The 19460-nt window shown below is 44.1% G+C and overlaps 1 protein-coding gene across 1 annotated transcript in view; it reads right to left on the reverse strand.

Moving 5' to 3' along the window:
* The window catches only part of LOC146812901 (alpha-2-macroglobulin-like), a 122818-nt gene that overhangs the window by 66840 nt on the left and 36518 nt on the right, over positions 1-19460 (reverse strand). The window contains exons 8-11 of the mRNA XM_085619973.1: positions 11020-11143; positions 7539-7653; positions 4894-5003; positions 1635-1796 (exon numbers count right to left, since the gene is read on the reverse strand). Coding sequence (XP_085476099.1) covers positions 1635-1796; positions 4894-5003; positions 7539-7653; positions 11020-11143 — 511 coding nt within the window. The remainder of the gene's footprint in view (positions 1-1634; positions 1797-4893; positions 5004-7538; positions 7654-11019; positions 11144-19460) is intronic.

Genomic DNA, 19460 nt, shown 5'->3' on the forward strand with positions numbered 1-19460 from the left:
AATAACATAAAAACATAATTGACAGCAAAATGATAAACTATAAGATCAGGTAGAAAGGAGTATAACACACAATGCACACTATCATGGTTAAACCACTGCTTAATAATCCCCAAAAATTAATGCAAAAGAAAAGTGACTAGGGATATTAGATGCATCTCTTCTGGACATCGCAGATTCTACAGAGGGATAGGAACGGTCACTCTGTTGATCAACAGCACTGACTGAGGACCCAGGTTGATGCTAGCACAAATCTGGCTTGGAACCCACATAGAAGACCTAAATGGCAGGAATAAACCTTGAGTGGTGTGGATTTACACTAATGACAGGTACAGATAGTCATGATTGAAGGTATTGACATTCTCTTGATGTGAAATTATTTGACTGACAAGAATTGGAAGATCATAAAAAGAGACTGCATTTCACGTGACACCACCAGTAAGGTAAGAGTCCATAGCCATGATGGACATCTTGTGCTGTTCAAAATGTACCCTTGATTCCAGTACTAACCTTTTCTTTTCTTTCCTCATATGTGGCCATTGTTTCAATTTCCAACTCTATGCAGGTGACTCTCTATTCTGCATCCTCTTCTCTAGATGCAGTGATTAGCATGACCTGTAAATCATATATTGCTTTGATGCAGTAGCGGCCCGTGGTGGGAGTGCTGCTGGGCGCTGACGTGGGGCGGGGGAGAGGCAGAGTGGGGGTAGTAAACTACGGATTATAGCTGATTAGAGGTAAGTAAACATATAAATTAATAAAACGAAGTTCGTTGTGTGCGCTGCATCGCATTTGGCAATATTGCAGCTGTTCTATTGGCTACGTTTGGGCATGGACCTGCTGGTGCAATTGACAATAAGTTGGAAATGTTCATTTTGGCAATTTGTGAATTTTGCTTAAATCTCAACAGTGTCACTGACTTCATCCAAACCTTTGTGTAATTTTGCATGCATCAAGGACATTCAAAGATGGCATTTCAGTATGGGGGCTTTTTGAGGCCTTGAAAACATGCCAAAAGATTGTCTGTTATGCAACGCAGAATATTTTAATGATTTCTCCTGATGCAACATCAACATTCAGCTGATTGCACTTTGGAAAATCTTCTTGCCTTATCCATGAAACCACTGTGCTGTTACAGAAACTTCTTGGCTGCCAAAACATCATAAATGTGCCCTACCTCTTTCATGGAGGAGAGAGCAAATGTATTAATTTCTAGATGTGGTGGCAGGCAGTAATGGCAATAACCCTTCCCGAAGTGAATACCAGGACAATGGACTTTATACTTGGGATTTAGAAAATTCAAGAAAGTGATAACCCCCCCATGGAAAGTGAGCCTATATTTAGTTTGGGACAGCTTACATTGTTTGTTTTGTTGAGCTGCAGTTGGTGCCTATGTACGAATATTGGTCCAAGTGCATTTGGTATAGTTACTTGAAAAAGGCACACTTCAGTAATTCCAAAATATTAAGACTGTGTCCAAAAACACCAGTATCTCCTAACTCCTAAGAGCTTGCCCATCATGTAAACTTTAAGCAGATGAAGTTTTAAAATCCCCATCCACTGAGCCTTTTTTACTATGATGATTTTTCTTGATTTGTTAGATTTTGCCCCTTTTCTAATTCTGGGAGCTCGCTTACCCGTATTGAGAGAGACAAGGTGGTATGAGATGAGGTGTCAACAGAAAAGCACGCTTTGCCCTCCTGGTCCGTAGTGTAGTTGAATTTGGTGTCTCCTTGGCCCACAGAAAGGGTCACTGTCTCGTTGGCCAATGGTGCCCCAGTAGAGTCCTCCAACAGGAGCTGTGAAAAGAAATGTTTATAGGGGTGCCTTCCAGCAGCAAGAGAATTATTGGTTGAACAGAGGATGGTTTACTATCATCTCTTCCTGCTATGGTAACATGTACTTGTAATGAGACATGGACAAAGTTGCAAAATGAATCAAGAACAGGATCCAGCCCTCGTATATATATGAAGGGCCTAAAGTCTAGGTCCCAAGTTCAAACGCCACTAGTAAGGAACTGAAACCACACTCACATGTGCACAAAATATAAAACGAACGACAAAAAGTTAAACATATTGGTTTGATATGAAAAATAAATTTCTAGTTTATTTGATTGTTTTTTTGGTTGTAAATACACATAATATAAATTTTGGTATTAACTGTTTTTTATACATTTTGTTTGGTAAAAATATTTTAGTGCAATTCAGTGATATAAAGAACAACAATACATAGTATTGATATATCAAACAATGACATGTCCCATGGACAAAGTTGCATCACATCCTCATTTTCTCACAACCCCACTAAACACTATATTAATTACACCTTCCTGGCATTAGTAATACTGAAACACTTGGGACTCGTTGTCTGCATAATGACAGAGTCAAATAAGGGTACCCGATCTTTTGGTGTGTAGTAACATTTTTAAGAGAGACATGAGGGACCCTCAATCAATGGAGTGACTGTGTTTTATATGTTCCAAACAAACGCTTCAACGTGTTAATGGAAAGGGAGATCCATTAGGTCTATCCATGTTACATTGAGTCACACATACAGGGAAATCAAACGACAGACACAAATCAAGGCCCATCTTCTCTATCCCCATTACACTCTCTACAGAGACAGACTAATGCAAGAAACACATGACTCAAGGCCCATCAGAAACATCCTCACTACATTGACTAACAAGACAGACTGATGGACAGACAAAGGTAACTCAAAGTTCATCAGGTCTATCACCATCACACTGTGAAAAAGACACAGACTGAGAAACAGATGCAATGCAAGGTTGATTGTGACTATTCCAATCTTGTTCTGTAATGGAGAAAGAGTCATGTAGGGAAAAATAATGTAACCAATATCTCCATTGCACTCTAACAGAGACAAACTAAATGAGAGACTGCTTCAAATAAAGGTTGACAATGTATTTCACTAACACACTAACGACAAAAGACATACTAATAAAGAGAAAGATGCAACTCAAGATCCATCAGGTTTGTCCCATCACATTTTGTAAAAGAGTCAGAGTAATGAAAAGATTGAAGTAACTCAATATCCATCTGGCCTATCCCCTAACACAATGCGTAAAAGAGACATAGGGCCTGATTTAGAGTTGGGCGGATGTGTAATCATCACAAATGTGATGGATATCCCAACGGCCTTTCTTACAAGTGCATTATATCCTAATGCACTTGTAGTAAAGGAGACAGGATATCTGTCACGTTTGTGACAGAGTACCCATCAACCAAACCCTAAATCAGAAAAAAAGTCATGAAAAAACAGACATAACTCAAGGTCATCAGTTCTATCCCAATTACATTGTGTAAAAGAGACAGACTAAAGGAGAAGGAGATGCAACTCGGGATCCATCAGGTCTATCGCTAACACAGTGAGTAAAAAAGATAAAATAGAGATGAGACAGACATAACTTGAGGTTGCTGAGCCCTCTCACCATCACACTGTCTAAAATGGAAGAAAAATAGTGAGACAGACGTATCTTCAAGTTCATTGGGTCTGTCATCATCACACTATCACACTTAATAGAGACAGACTAATGGAGAGAGGTACATGATGGCAAAAGGTACTCATAATATTAGAAAGAAATTTCGATAATGTATGACAACCATCTATTTTATATGCTTTATTGAGTGTCTACCTATCCCCTGAAATGTGTTATGGCACATGAACAGATAGTCCATCATATCTGTTCTCTTTAATGATATAGTGCAGAAGGAAGAGATTCAAGGTTAATTGTGTAGGGCATTGCTTATGTAGGGCATTGCTACATTGTATGTCAAGGCAAATGAAATAAGTCGTATCAGATCGTACTCATCATTACATATGTGACAATGAAACAGAAGGTACCTCAGGTCCCTTCCTCTCACATGGTGTAGGAAAGACCAACGTAATTAATGGTTCATCAAATGTGTTCCCACTCAAGCTACAATAATGACAGAAGGGACACATAGTCAATCAGGTATACCCAATCCACATGCTGAAGTTAGAAGGACCTCATAATTTGTCCATTTTGGTCTTGCAACATACCATAAAGCACATAGAAATGAGACTTATGGACTTTCTGGGATATCAAGACCTCCTGGGGTAACAGTGGGATAAGTGCACTTCTTCCACAAAGTGTTGAGAATGTTGTAGAGTCAGACATTGATAATAGTCAACAGTGGCCACCTGTATAGTGCAGAAGAGACACAAGTGTATCCTGGACAGTCAACCCCGCCCTAATCCATCATGTACCATAGAAACAGGAAAGGTCTATATATGAACTAGTTAGGTGGTTTACATTTTTCATTGATAACATGATGGCAGAGACAGAAGAGACTCAAGACCATCTAACTAGCTGCACGCCATTCCACATTACCACTGACAAAATACTGATGACCTAAATATCGCCAAGTTAAGAATCTGTAGGCAAGGAAACATTAACTATTCTTAACTTCACCTCTGGGTATCTTGCAGATCTATGTATCCCTAGAATAAATGAATGGAGAGTTGTAGATACCTGGATGTAGAGGTAAATATAATAAATACGTCCTTACTTATATACACTTAGCTTTTTATATTTCGGTCATCCATATTTTGAAATCAATCTCATGGTATCACAATACTTAGTACACCATACCAAACATTATGAAGATCGTACTGCATTTATTATGCTTTCTAATTTAAAAAGTGATCCGCTGGTATCTCCAGTGGGTTTTCAATGTGTCCACATTGTGTCTCATGTATCTCAAATGATAGAAAAGCAAGTATGTAGAAAGAATATATACATAGCAGAGATATAACAGCAACAAAAGTAAAAACCATCCTCCTTCAATCCATGGGGAAGGGTTTCATGCAAGATGACATTTAGACCATGATGCGTACACCTGAGATACCAACCTGTCCATGTAAAGGAAGTCCTTTTTTGAAGTATGGGTCGGCGTGCAGAAACTTCACATTCGTAATGGTTGTGCTGATCTCGCTGGAAGCTTCCCCAGAGATCTCAACATCTGGAAGATAATGAGTAGAGGGAAAGGACAATGGAAAATGGAGAATGGGAATACACATTGGAGAATAGACAACACCTGAGAATGGAAAATAGACAATGGATACTGAAGAATAAGTGATGGCGAATGAAGAACAGATGATGGAGAATAGTGAACAAAAATAGACAATGAAGAATAGAGAGCGGACATTGGAGATTGGACAATGAAACATGAAGAATAACAATATACAATGGCGAATAGATAATAGAGAGTGAAGAATGGAAAATAGACAATGGATAATGGAAAATGGACAATGGAGAATGAAGAATAGGAATGGACAACAGAGAACGGTGAATGAAATTAGACAGTGGAGAATAGAGAATGTGCAATGGACATTGGAGAATGTACAATGGAAAATGGAGAATGAGAATACACAATGGGAAACCAAGAATGCATAACAGACAATTGAAAAAGGGAAATGGAGAAAATGCTATGTAGAATGAAGAATGAAGAATGGACAATGGAGAATGAGAATATACAATGGAATATAACACTGGAGAATGGAAATGGGCAATGGAGAATGAAGAATGGACAACGGAGAATAGTGAATGAAAATAAAAAATGGAGACTAGAGAATGGTCAATCGAAAATAGAGACTGGAGAATAAGAATATACAATGAAAAATAGACAATGTATAATGGAAAATGGACTATAGAGAATTGACAATGGAGAATGAAGTATGGACAATGGAGAATACCGAATGAAATCAGACAATGGAGAATAGAGTATGGGCAATGGTGAATGTTTGTTTGGAAGCAGCCTGGTAATATCTGTTGCTCTCAGTGAGCCGTGCTGTGGTTGAAGGCCTCTACAGAGGAAACCACTTATGTATTCAGCAGCTGGCAATTTAAATCAAAACAACATTTTAACTATGGTGTCTGCCTGCAGCAGCAAAACAGTCCACCCGTGGTTTCATCTGTAACCAATTTACAGTACGTCTAGTGAGGCAGCCGCAGTAGTGTTTGCAATATTGTGACCTGGTTTGTTCTCCAAACTCTACACCATGGTCCCCACCCTCTCACCGCCATTCTGCCTGTTTTTCAAATTCTGTGCCACTATATCACTCACTTCAGTGTACAGTGGGTATGCAAGAGGGGTACCTTCCTTTATAATCCTAGAGAATGTATTGTGTATACATTTTATTAATGCCGGGCCTGCATTTCATTTTCTTAAAAGTATCTTCTTTCCTCTCCAAACATGGATATGATAGATGTCAGTTCTACATTATGTTTACACTACCTGTCACTTCCTGCTGTATCCTTTCTGTAAGAAAGATACAATGCATCACTTTTATCTACTTTATATTTATGGTAACTCTCCCTTCTTCCTCTGACCTTACTGTGTTTAATATGCATCTTTCACTAATGTCAGAGCTGCATTATGTTTATAGTACCAGTCACTTCCATCACTCCTGTGTCTGTTGCAAATACAATTACACCTTTCATTCATGTCAGTTTTACATTATGTTTACAGCACTTGTCCCCGCTATCCTTGCTGTGGCAAAGCACTATGCATATTTGTACCTAATGTCAATTCTACATTCTGCCTATAGCAACTGACCCTTACTCCTCTAACCCAGCTGTGATGAATATACATCTTTCATTAATGCCATATCTAAATTATGTGTACGTTATCAGTCCCTTTCTCTGCTGCTCTGGTTCTGGTGAGTGCAGCACGTATGCCTCACATTAATGTCATTGGTCTATCATGCTTACAGTGCATGTCTGTTCATTCCCTGTACTAGCTGTGGTGATTAGTATATTTAAATATCTAATTATTATTAATTCCACTTCATGTTTCCACACCTATACCCTCTTCTCACCTTTCTGACTCTGGTAAATAAGCAATGCACACCTTTTTTTCGTTGTAGTTTTACATTATGTTTACGGTGGCTGTCCCTTCATCCGCTCTGCTGGGTGTGGTGAGTATTCCATCTAAGTGCCCCATTTTTGCAAGTTCTACTTTAGGTTCACTGCACCTGTTGCCTCCTCTCATCTTTCATGGCTGTGGTAAATAAGTAATGTGCATCTTTTATTCCTTCTAGCTTTGCATTTTGCTTTCAATACCTGCCCATCCACCCCCTGTGCTGGCTGTGGTGAGTACTCTATCTGATTCTCTCATTTTTGTCAGTTGTACTTTATCCTTACTGCACCTGTTCCCTCCTCACCTTTCCTAGCTGTGGTGAATAAGCAATGTAGAAATTGTATTAATTTTAACTTTACATCATTTTTACGGTATGCATCCTTTCACCCGCTTTTCTTGGTGTGGCGAGTACGCTTCCATAATCCCCCCATTACGCTCCGTGCCACTCTATTTATACAGCACCTGTCTCCTTCTGTAGTTTGTCCTGACCGTGGTAAATAAGTGATGTACACCTATTGGTCATTTTAGCTCAGTACATTATGTTGACAGCACCTTCCTTTCCTTCCTCTGCTGGTTGAGGTGAGTAGTCAATTCACAGCTGCTATTGTTCTCAGTTCTACTTTATGCATGCTGTACCTGTCCCCTCCTCCACCATGATGGCCGTCACTTGGATTTTGGCGTCATAGCCTGAACGCTTCATCTGGAAGAGTTTTGTTGACACCACTTCATGGAAGCATCCTTTGTTATCCACCTGAGGACAGAAAGGATAAATTAATTTTAATACGTTGGTGGTTTCAAACAAGTTCTATTTCTTCCCATACTCACCGGGCTATTCGCAAAGGTAACTTATACTTGTGAGTAATTTATACATGTAATTTACTTTACACTTTGAGTAGCTTTACTTCTTTTAGCTATTCACAAAATCCAAGTGTAAAGTTACTTGAATGTGTAGAATTTCACATCTCCACTCCAGAGTGTAAGTGACTACTGTCAAACAATGGAGTCAGTAGAAACCCATCCACACAGATGGACAACCACACATACTGCAACAATGCTGGAGGTAGTGTCTTAAACACCCCCACAGGTAAAAATGTCAAATTAAATTATATTATTGAAAATAATTACAAAGATAAATAAATGTAATTTAATATTAAACAAAATATCTAAAAATAGTTCATATTTATTTACAAATCATTTAGGCCTGTCTTGTGTATAGTGCATGCACACATATGAGCACTTCTTATAAGCACGCACTAACACATTCGAACATAGCACACTGAAATGCAGAGAACAGTGATATAGCAAGGTTGCCATTGCCCCAAACATAAGAATGAAAAATGCTGCTGATTATCCATCCTGCAAACTCCTATTCTCTCCTTGTCACACTGTCAGGGAGTAATACACGAAGACCAACTGCCAGCTATACCTAACCATGTGACCCAGGATACAACGTGCAGGCACCAAATGGTTCAGACAAGAAAATGCCAACTTTCCAAAAGTCAGAATTGTAACTTAAAATCCGACTTTACCATTAAAGGTGGCTCTTAATTACAATTCTTTAGATGGGGGAGATAGGCCTTGTAGTAGACTTTTTCACTACCAGGACATGTAAAACTTGAAAGTACATTTCCCTCTTTAGATACACTGCACCCTGCTCTCTGGGCTGTGTACGGCCCTCCCTAGGGGTGAATTACATGTATTAAAGAGGAAGGTTTACGCAGTGAGGAAAGATTTTTTTTGCCAGGTTGAAATGGCAGGTTAAAACTGCACACACAGGCCACAATGGACACTTAATTGAAGAGTTTTTCCCTACCAGGACAAGTAAAACCTAAAAGTAGATGACCAACATTTGAAATACAATACACCCTGCCCTAATGGGCTTATTAGGACCTACCCTTAGGGTGACATATACATTTAAAAAAAGGGTTTAGACCTGACAAGAGTTTTGTTTTGCCAGGTCGAAATGGTAGTTTAAAACTGCACACACAGGCTGCAAAGGCCGGCTTGAGACATTTTTGAAAGGGCTACTTAAGTTGGTGGTACAAGGAGTGCTGCTGGCCCACTAGTATCATTACAGATGATACCACTTTACTAGGGCCTTACAAATAAAATAAATATGACAACTGGGTGTAAGCCAATTTTACCATGTTTAAAGGAGGGAGCACAAGCACTTTAGCACTGGTCACCGGAGATAAACTGCACAGAGTCCTAAGGCCAACAAAACAAGATCTGCAAAAATGGGAAGATGAAGGCCAAAGTTTGGGGGAAGACCGCCCTAAGGCTGACAGGTCTAACATTGACCTTCCAAAGCGTTTGTATCTTTGGAAGAGAGGGACAAAGAGCACAGGTACCTATGCAAAGATGCAGTGTTAGAGGGCAAGAATTCTAGGTTTGCTCAATTTAGTGTTTTTTGCATCAAGGCTCAGACCTTCAGCGGTATCTCAGAACCAGAAAGCACAGCCTCCTGGAGATCTCAGCTGAGGCTGACCAATTTGCCTGGCTGGCAGAATTCACTTCCATAAAAGTAACAAAGTCAGAAGGTAAGTCTTTTGATTGAGGCTAGCATTATACAACTTTGCTCGATGGCCGCTTGATGTCTTTAGGTTTCATTATTCTCTTTTACCTTTATTAATATTTGTTGCATCTCACACCCACACTTCTGTTGTCATTTGCACTGTTGTTCAATGGTGCAGTTGAGGGGCTCGACGAGAGGCGGCTCCTCCATTATAGAGGAGGAGCGTCAGCCCACTAAAATGCCCCAAGAGATGAAAAATAAAATGGTGATGAAGTTAATTCATTACTATTTTATATTTCATCACCCCATCCCGAAACGAGTATCAAGACAGGGCGGGGCCTGGTGAGAGGCAGCAGGGAGGAGTCGTGGGACGAGGGCTGCCTTTGCACTGTTTGAAGTGCGCATGTTCCTTTGGCTGGCTGTCTTGAGACAGCCAGCTAGACAAGTGCACTATAAAACTCTCACCCAGCTGTCTTAAGACTGCTGGGTTGGCAGCAAGTGCAGGCCTCTAGTGCCCTTGGGGTCACCGACAAAGGCCGCTCCCTACAATCCTGGTGTTTCTCTCATGCTGGTTAACAGCATGAGAGAAGCACCAGGATTGGTTAAGAGAGTTGACTTGGGCCCTGACATCACAGAGAAGAAGAGGACCGGAGCGAGAACAACGGTTGCTGCATGGTAAGTAACTTTGTATTTATTTATTTAATATATTTCTTCCCACACTTGCAGTAGTTGCTAGCCTCCACTGGGCTCCACCAACGTTTAGCCCCCTTTAAAGAAAATGGTTGTGATGTTGCGCTGGGCACCTCCCGGCATGTTTTAAGTCATGGTTTCTTTCAGCCACAACTTGGGGTCTTTCATGGTTTCATAGAACCAAACCGCGTGCACTCTTGCGAGACAAGCTTTGCTCAAACATGGGAGAAACTACTGCCACACAGCAATAGCTTAGCTCTAGGACACAACGTACATACGTTAGCCATTGAAAGGATGGATAAGATTTGTTATGGTCCCACCCTTTAATTTGATGCTCACTGCAGGAAGAGTATGCAGCCTCACGTCAAATGAGTCTTGCCTTGAACACACATTGTTCAAAGCAGAGCATCACAAATAGAAATTTGGTACCTATTTCTAAGGTGTGTCCCACTTTTGCTATATGTTTTAAGTAGTTTTCTTTATTCCATGTGGGTACTTGACTTTTTGTGGTGCCCTTTCTTTCGTTTTAAATGCCCTATCTTTACCCCGGCTCAACCCCCTCTCTTGCTTTTTATTTCATAGTCCTGTTTCATCATTTGAACACATGTTCCTGAGTCATTCTCTGAACTCTTTGTGCCAGACTGGCATTGCAATAATTCCCATTGGCTCCCCTCCCCTCCAGCTCCCCCACTACTGTGCTCGCAGACGCACTAAAAGGACAATCATTACGCCTGGCTCCTCATCTAAACTTTGACTTCCATTGTGTTGTGAGGGATATTAGTTACTCCCAGTGTCATAAGAATGGAATAATTTAGACATCCCAAAATAGAATTACATCCAAACTTTAAGGATGGATCTTTTCAAAAGTAGCATAAGTTACTGGGGCACCCTCCCTTTCGCAGTTCTACTCACCTCTCGCGAGAACTCCTCACACACAGCTTCTGACTCTTTGCCGTAGCAGTTGCTGTAGCTCTGACGGTACCTCCGGCAGACACTGACTTTCAGGATACCATGCACTGGCTTCCCATAGGTATACCTACCGGAAACAGCACCGCAAACAAAATATGAATAAAGATACAGAGGCACAGCTGGAAATAAACAGCAAGAAGCAACCCCTTCCTTTTTAGGTCTGGCTACATAAAGCTTTAGCTTTGGTAGAGATCATATTCACAACAAACACCAAATCAGATGGATTGTCTGCTTCTATCCTAGGGTCCCCTCTTTTGCACATAGATTTTTCCAGACAAGCATTGTCAGACTCATTGGATTTCGATGGGCTAAAACGTCCAATCACAGACGTGTGTGTGCATGCTTGTGTTTGCAGGCACTAACATATTAAAGCAAGATTTCCTGCCTTTGGAAATGCTTGTTTTATTTTTATTATCACTATAATGCTATACCCACTCGCCCCCCCCCACTCTCCCAGGCACTCATACACAGATGTAACCACTCATCCTCTTAGCTTCCAGCCTACTCACTCACCCAATCCTTACTCAGTGGCACACACTGTCAAGGATTCAAACACTGATATGTTCCCCCTTATAACCCCTTAAAAGATATTACTCAAGCTACTGTTTGAGGGGCAGTGAGGGCTGCAGATAACGGGGAAAACAGGAGGAATCTTCATTTGGTGAGTACAAGAGTGTTGCAGTCTGTCAAGAAATTGGAAAGTGCAGTAGCCATGGTTGAAAATATTTTAAAAACAGGAACTGTGCTGCCTTGTGACCCCTCTGTAACTCTGGGTGTGAAATTTAAAACCCTATACCTGGCTAGTGACACATATAAAAACAACAATTGATGGACAGAATGCAGAACAATGTCATACATTCACCCCAGTACAGAGATCTGGGCCTAAATCCATCGTTTTTTTGCTCACCATGCCGTTCCAGTTTGAACCCAGCCATATGCAAATCAGTCTTGACCCTGTGCCTCATGGGAACAGTCCAGCCCGAACTGCCAAGCCAGGTCCTGCCTGGACTGGAAACAAGCATTCTAGGACCGGTTTCGGGGTTTCACCCCTCTTCAGCCAGGATAGCTTGATTCCAGTGGCATGGAGAGCACGGGACCCACGTCTGGGCATACCCTTCCCACTCGGGGTGACAAATGCAAAAACAACAGTTGGTGGACAGAATGCAGAACAATGTCATACAATCACCCCAGTACAGAGATCTGGGCCTAAATCCATCGTTTTATTGCTCACCATGCCTTTCCAGTTTGAACCCAGCCATATGCAAATCAGTCTTGACCCTGTGCCTCATGGGTACAGTCCAGCCCGAACTGCCAAGCCAGGTCGTCCCTGGACTGGAAACAAGCATCCTAGTTCCGGTTTCGGGGTTTCACTCCTCTTCAGCCAGGATAGCTTGATTCCAGTGGCATGGAGAGCACAGGACCCATGTCTAGGCATACCCGTCCCACTCGGGGTGACAAATGCAAAAACAACATTTGTTTGCAGGCACTAACATATTAAAGCAAGATTTTCTGCCTTTGGAAATGCTTGTTTTATTTTTATTATCACTATAATGCTATACCCACTCGCCCCCCCCCCCCACTCTCCCAGGCACTCATACACAGATTTAACCACTCATCCTCTTAGCTTCCAGCCTACTCACTCACCCAATCACCCAATTCTTACTCAGTGGCACACACTGCCAAGAATTCAAAACACTGATATGTTAGCCCTTATAACCCCTTAAAAGATATTACTCAAGCTACTGTTTAAGGGGCAGTGAGGGCTGCAGATAACTGGGAAAACGGGAGGAATTTTCGTTTGGTGAGTACAAAAGTGATGCAGTGTGTCAAGAAATTGGAAAGTGCAGTAGCCATGGTTGAAAATATTTTATAAACAGGAACTGTGCTGCCTTGTGCCCGCTCTGTAACTCTGGGTGTGAAATGTAAAACCCTACATCTGGCTAGTGACACATATAGGCATTGGGGATGAGCTCACATGTGTTAGATGCGGAGAGTACAGGAGTCTTGCAAACACCTATAGGAATGGCTAAGGACGTAATGACAATCGTGAGGGAGGCCTGACGTGCGTCTATAAAATTTGAATGGAGCAGGTGTGGTTGTTATGAATGATGTTTCAGTTCCTCTGTGACGTTAGCATTGATGAAATTAGTGATGACATTGATGTCATTTTTGATGTCCTCTCGGCCAGGAGCAGCGCAGTGGCTGAAACTCCAATGGATGATAGAGGGCAAAATGTGGCATCAATCTGTGCTTAGTGCATGCAATGCGCCATTGTGAGCACCAGTGAGTCGTGCAGTGTTGGGCTGTGTGTAAGACTGGCATGCCACACACCATGAATAATCCATGCACCTCCTGGGCAGTTCTTGGACTGCGACCATGCAGTATGTGCCCTGCACTGCTCACGTAGTTCCAACTACAGCCCTCACCCTTCTGATGCAGCCCTTTGTCAGAAAATGTATGTTCTACATGCGCACGTGACGCAGAGTATATGGCTTACAATGAAATCTAACACTGGCAATGTTTTGTGAAGTTTCCAGTTTACCCCATTAGTTCAGCTTACAAAGTTGCATAGTTTGTTCTCCTTCACCCAGGCAAAGTTTTTGTGTGCATTCTGTGCACAGTGAAATCATTTTCACCACCCTCCAAGATAAGTGTCACTCTAATCAACCCCAGCCAAGATGGGGAATGCAGACAGAACTTTTTCTCTGCCGATATAGCTACTGCACAGTGTTAGACCGGACAGCGCTCTGATTGGTCACAATGAAGGAGATGGCAGCCTGCAAGGGTAAGCAGACCGTCATGCCTGTGATTGTGTTTAATGAAGAAAACGTTCATTTAAAGCCACTCAATTTTCATAAAGGAAATGCAGCTGATGATATGAAACGTTTTCTTTTTGTCAATATTTCAATAGGAGTTGGCAGTGGCCCTCTGGTCCACTGAGTAATCTCATGACATTTTTACTCATTTCAGAAAGAGAAAGGGGTCCAAAAGGAAATCAGCTTTTTTTTTTTTTTTTTTAAATCAATTACCACCCAGACTTGGGAGTCTGTGACTTTTTGATGGTTTGTGACGGGATATAAGGTTGGAACCCATTGATAAATCTGGTAACAATTGGGTGTTTGGAAGGGACGCAGAAAGCACACAACTTCCAAGTAGCAAATCGGTATTAGTCCAACTCCTAAAATGCATTTTGTAGATAGCTAAAACCTTTTGTGATTGCTATCTCTGAATCGGAGTGTTTGCAGTCGCAAAATGTTTCATATATCTGGCCCACAGTACTTGGACATCAGACCCTAGTCAGAAGGTATCACATCTGTGAGGAGGTGTAGGTTTGCAATTTTAGATAGAAAATCTTGAAGCTGTTGGAATAGATGCCAGTGTTTAACGGAATACACCGAGTTCAACCTCTCTTCTGGAGAAGGTCCCTCTCTACAGAGATGTCAATTACTCAAAGGGCACGAAGTATTGTCATGAAGCAGCCAATACTTGTTACATAGTCATAGAAAAGCTAACACATGTATGCAGGGGTAAAAGCTGAATCTCCTCTCACATCTAGATGGCAGCCACAAAATAGAAAGACTGCATGGAGAGTGATCCCCTATTTCCTCGTGGTGATCTTCTTATAGAGAGGCCAGGGACAGACAGAGCAGGGAATAAAACCAGCTCTCACTTCTTGGAGGTACTTATTTGAAGATCTGAGAAGGCTATGGGCGTGAGAAAGTCCCTATCGACCCTCTAAATGTTACTCCCCATAGAGGAGTAACAGTTGAATAGTTTTTTTTTAAAGTTGTTTTTATTGCATTTTACATAAACAACTGCTATCACATCAACAGAGAGAATCATGCTTGGTAAGGAATGGTACAGATAGATCTGACAGCAATCAACTGAAAACATTACAAAAAAGAAGAATAACAGTGCAGGAGTGTACAATAAGGAAAGGAGAATAGGATGGAACATTCAGTTTGTTCAGCTGGCGAATACATCATTTACCGCAATTGTGCTAATGTTTTTGGGACAGTAGTAGGCCTAGACACAAAGTGACAGCAAGCATGGCCGGTAAGGGCAAAGCCAAAAGGACAAGGTTCGTGACAGAGGGGAAATCTGCCCCTGACAACATTGCAGCATAGGCTGGGGTTGCATCGTGTCCTCCCACTGCACTCCCAATGATTCCAGCCCGCCCCCAGTTTCCGGTTCCGGGTTGGGTCGGAAGTGTCTTGGCGTCAGTCTGTTACCTCTGGGTGAAGCAAGTGTTTTCCAAGTGTTTTTAGGCCTGGAGGAGGGGGCAGCAGCGTTGCATACAGATCACTGGTGGTGTCACAATATATTACGTCCCTCATCCAGGCTTTATCTTTTGGTATTGCTGGGCCGCCGCAGTGTATAGAGACCTGCCTTTTTGCCAATAATAGAACTCTGGCAGTAAAGCACCGAATCCCCGGACCCAATAGTTGAAGATAGCCTAGCAATGCAAGCAATGGAGAAGGGGTCATTTCTGTAGTGTCGCGGTCTAGTTGACGCGCACTACGTCAGGGCAGTAATGCGAGTAGCGGCCATATTGGACGCTACTGCGCATGCGCGAGTAGCGCGGCGCGAGAGGAAGCGATCGGAGCGTGTTGCCCGGCGCTCTCTCGGGGAGATTATTTGATTTAATAAAGGCGTAATTTGCCCTCTACACTGTCTCCTGCAAGTCCTTGGGGATAACTGCAAGTACCTACAGCACATAGCAACTTTACAGTGGCGACGAGGCTCGGACGGTGAGGACCCTGTGTGACCCAGGAGGAAGGTGCCCCCCAACTTGCTTATTGGAGGAGAACCCACGAGGAGGGACGTCACCCCACGCAGTAAGAAGACCGAGGGGGTCGAGGACAGACGCCTACGCACCGGGAGAGCGCGGCAGTGGCAGACAGACGCCAGAGGGTGGCATGTGGGCATGTGGGCAGTGAGTGTGCCGGCCACGAGGCGGAGGAACGTTACAGGTGGACCGTAGGAAGGCAGCGTAGACCCTGGCAGAATCGGGTGGCGACGGCGCAGGCAGCTCCAACGAAGCCCCAGGAACCCGAAGAAGGGGAGAGAGGACAGAGACGCGCCAGGTAGCCCGAGGAAACAGGTGGAAGCCAAAATGAGCGCACAGGCATCAGCATTAACGACGCCGATCCCGTTCCTTCCACGTCCAGGAGAACCCCAAATGAAGTGGGAAGACTGGAGGGAGTACTTCAAAAATTACCTAGAAGCACTGGAAGATGAGAACGAGGAGGCTTTCTCCAGTGCCAGGAGGAAGAGGATACTCTTACACAATCTAGGACCAGAAGGAATACGGGTATTCCAGAACCTCACACCGGTCACCAGACAGGCAGCGGACACGGACGTGTTCAAACACGCCATTGAAGACTTGGACAACCACTATCGTCCCGCAGTGTGCACCTCTATCGACCGCTACAATTTCCAGCAGAGGAAGCAAGAAGCGGGGGAAACGATAGACGACTATGTGGCGGCACTGCGGAAACTTGCGATAACGTGCAAGTATGGGGCATTACAGGAAGAATTCATTAAGGACCAAATCGTAATGCATACGACAAGTAAGACGGTGCAAGATAAACTGTGGGCGAGTGGAGATGCGACGCTGAAAGACGTGATCGCCATAGTGAAAAGGGCAGAACTGACCAAGCGCTGTGCAGAGGCCGCAAAGACAGACCAAGCCCCAAGACTCACAGTTAATAAGGTGGACGACGCGGACCAGTATGGACGAGGAAAAACAGCGCCAGGGGAGTACAGAGGAACACCCAAAGGAAAAGGAAAACCAGGACAAACATGGAAGCAAGACAAAGGAGAAACGGTGAGGTGCTACAGATGTGGAAGCTCGAACCACGCAGCGCACGACAAACGGTGCCCCGCCTTCAGAGCCAAGTGTGCGTTCGGCGGCCTGGTCGGTCACTACGAGAAAGTATGTCGAAGGAAAGGGAGACAACACGCGGTGAAATTCGTGGCGCAAGACATAGGAGAAGAAGTAGAGAGACAGGAGGAAGACGACGAAGTCTTGTGTGTGGAGGACCAGGTGCTGGGCATCGATGGGAGGAGATCGCGCAAACCCCAGTGTGACATGATCATTGGAGGAGTAGGAATCACCATAGTGGCGGATTCGGGGTCTCCTTACACGATCGTCCAAAGATCGGTGTGGAACGAGAGGTTCAAACCCACTTTGGGCACACATCTAGAACCACCCGACATACGACCAGTCACCTACACAGGGGAACCCATCCTGATGGTAGGGTTCAGGAAGCTACTGTTCCAGTTCAAAGAACGAAGTGCCCACTGCAAACTGTACGTTGCGGAGAAGGGACCTTCAGTCCTGGGATGGATGGACCAAGGAGAGTTGGGCGTACAGCTGAATCCAGGAGGGGACACCCAAGTGATGGTAACCCTGGACGGAGATGAGTCGACGGCAGAGAAATGGCGGAGTGGACACCCAAAAGTTTTTGGCGGCACAATCGGAAAACTCGAGAAGTTCTCCCACAAGATCGTCCTTAAGGAAAACGTCAGCCCTGTTGCGCACAAAGTAAGGAACATACCGATCGCAGTGAGAGAGGCAGTACAACAGGAACTACACCGGCTGGAGGATGGGGGAATCATAGAACCCATCGACAGCGCGGAGTGGTTGGCGCCTCTGGTAGTGGCCATGAAACCGTCAGGCAAGGTGCGCCTATGTGTGGACCTCAGAGAGTTAAACAAGTGCATCGTGGTAGAAAAATTCCTCTTACCACGCATAGAGGAAATGTTGGCCCGCACGAAAGGCATGAAATGGTTCTCCACCATCGACCTACAATCGGCGTACCACCAGGCAGTGCTGCATCCCACGAGCAAGAAACTGACGTCATTCATAACGCCGTTTGGATGCTATCAGTTCTGCCGCATGCCCTTCGGTCTAGCTTCGGCAGCAGCGGTGTTCCAGAAGCTGATGGCCCGCCTATTCAAGGGCATAGAGGGAGTGCAATACTTCCAGGACGATATCCTAGTAATGGGGACAGAGCTGGAAGACCACGACAAGAAGCTGGAAGCGGTATTGAAGATCCTGGAGGAAAACGGCCTGACGGCAGAATGGGAGAAATGTCATTTCGGGATGACATCAGTCACATACCTGGGGCTTGAGATAGGAGCGCATGGGATAACACCGAAGAAAGGGAACGTGAAGGCCATCTGCGATGCACCCCCGCCCACCTCCAAGGAAGAAGTACGGTCATTTTTAGGGATGGCGGAATACTACAGCAAGTTCGTCCACCATTTCGCCACGAAAACACACTACATGAGGCAACTCACGAGGGACAAGACGGCGTTTGTGTGGACTGAAGAGACGCAGGAAGAGTTCGACACGGTGAAACGTGAAATCAGCCAAGCGATCCCGCTGCATGGGTACGATTCTCAGGGGCGATCCATATTGATGACGGACGCAAGTGACAAAGGGTTAGGAGCGGTGCTCATGCAAGAAAGACCAGAAGCTTCGCGTCCAGGACATTGACGTCACCGGAACAAAAGTTCAGTGTGATCGAAAAAGAGATGCTGGCCGTGGTATGGGCCATGGGAAAGTACCGCCAGTTCCTGTGGGGCACAAGATTTCAAGTGAAGACGGATCACAAACCCCTAGTGAAGGTTTTGACATCCGACGGCCATGCCAGCGCCACACCCCGGATTGCGAAGATGACGCTGAAACTCCTGGAGTATCGGTACGACGTGGAGTACATACCGGGCTCGAGAAACAAGATTGCAGATTACAGATTACCTCAGCAGGGCGTCGGCGATGGAAAGTGCCACCAATGGCACGGAAGACACGGAAGACGAAGACGAGATGGTAGCCCTGACAGACGACCCAGAAAAAGCCATCAGTAGACAGGAGTGGAAAGACGCGTATGCAGCGGATGAAGATCTGGACGACATCAAGATGTACATTGTACGAGGGTGGCCGGAGAGGAGACGACAGAGACCCAAGGTCCGGCAGTTCTACGAGGTCAGAGAAGAGCTGTCGGTGGGGAACGACGGGGTGTTCGTATACAGAGGAAACCGGAGAACATAATACCGGATCTGCTATCCATAATACACAAAGGACACCTGGGAATCGTGAAGACGAAGGCCAGGACCAAACAAACGTATTGGTGGCCAGGAATGGATATGCAAGTAGAGAGGCACGTAAGAGACTGCGTGCAGTGCCAAGGAGCGGACAAGATACTGAAGCCAATGAGGCCGCCCCTAGGGAAGTTCACGAGTCCCAGTAATCCATGGGAAGAGGTGGCAGTGGACATCTTAGGGCCTATACTGGATGATCAGGGGATACCCAAATACCTCTGTGCGTTAGTGGACAAGTACTCAAAGTGGCCAGAGGTACACATCCAAGAGGTCAT

This window comes from Triturus cristatus, chromosome 7, assembly GCF_964204655.1.
Source record: "Triturus cristatus chromosome 7, aTriCri1.1, whole genome shotgun sequence".
Taxonomy (NCBI): domain Eukaryota; kingdom Metazoa; phylum Chordata; class Amphibia; order Caudata; family Salamandridae; genus Triturus; species Triturus cristatus.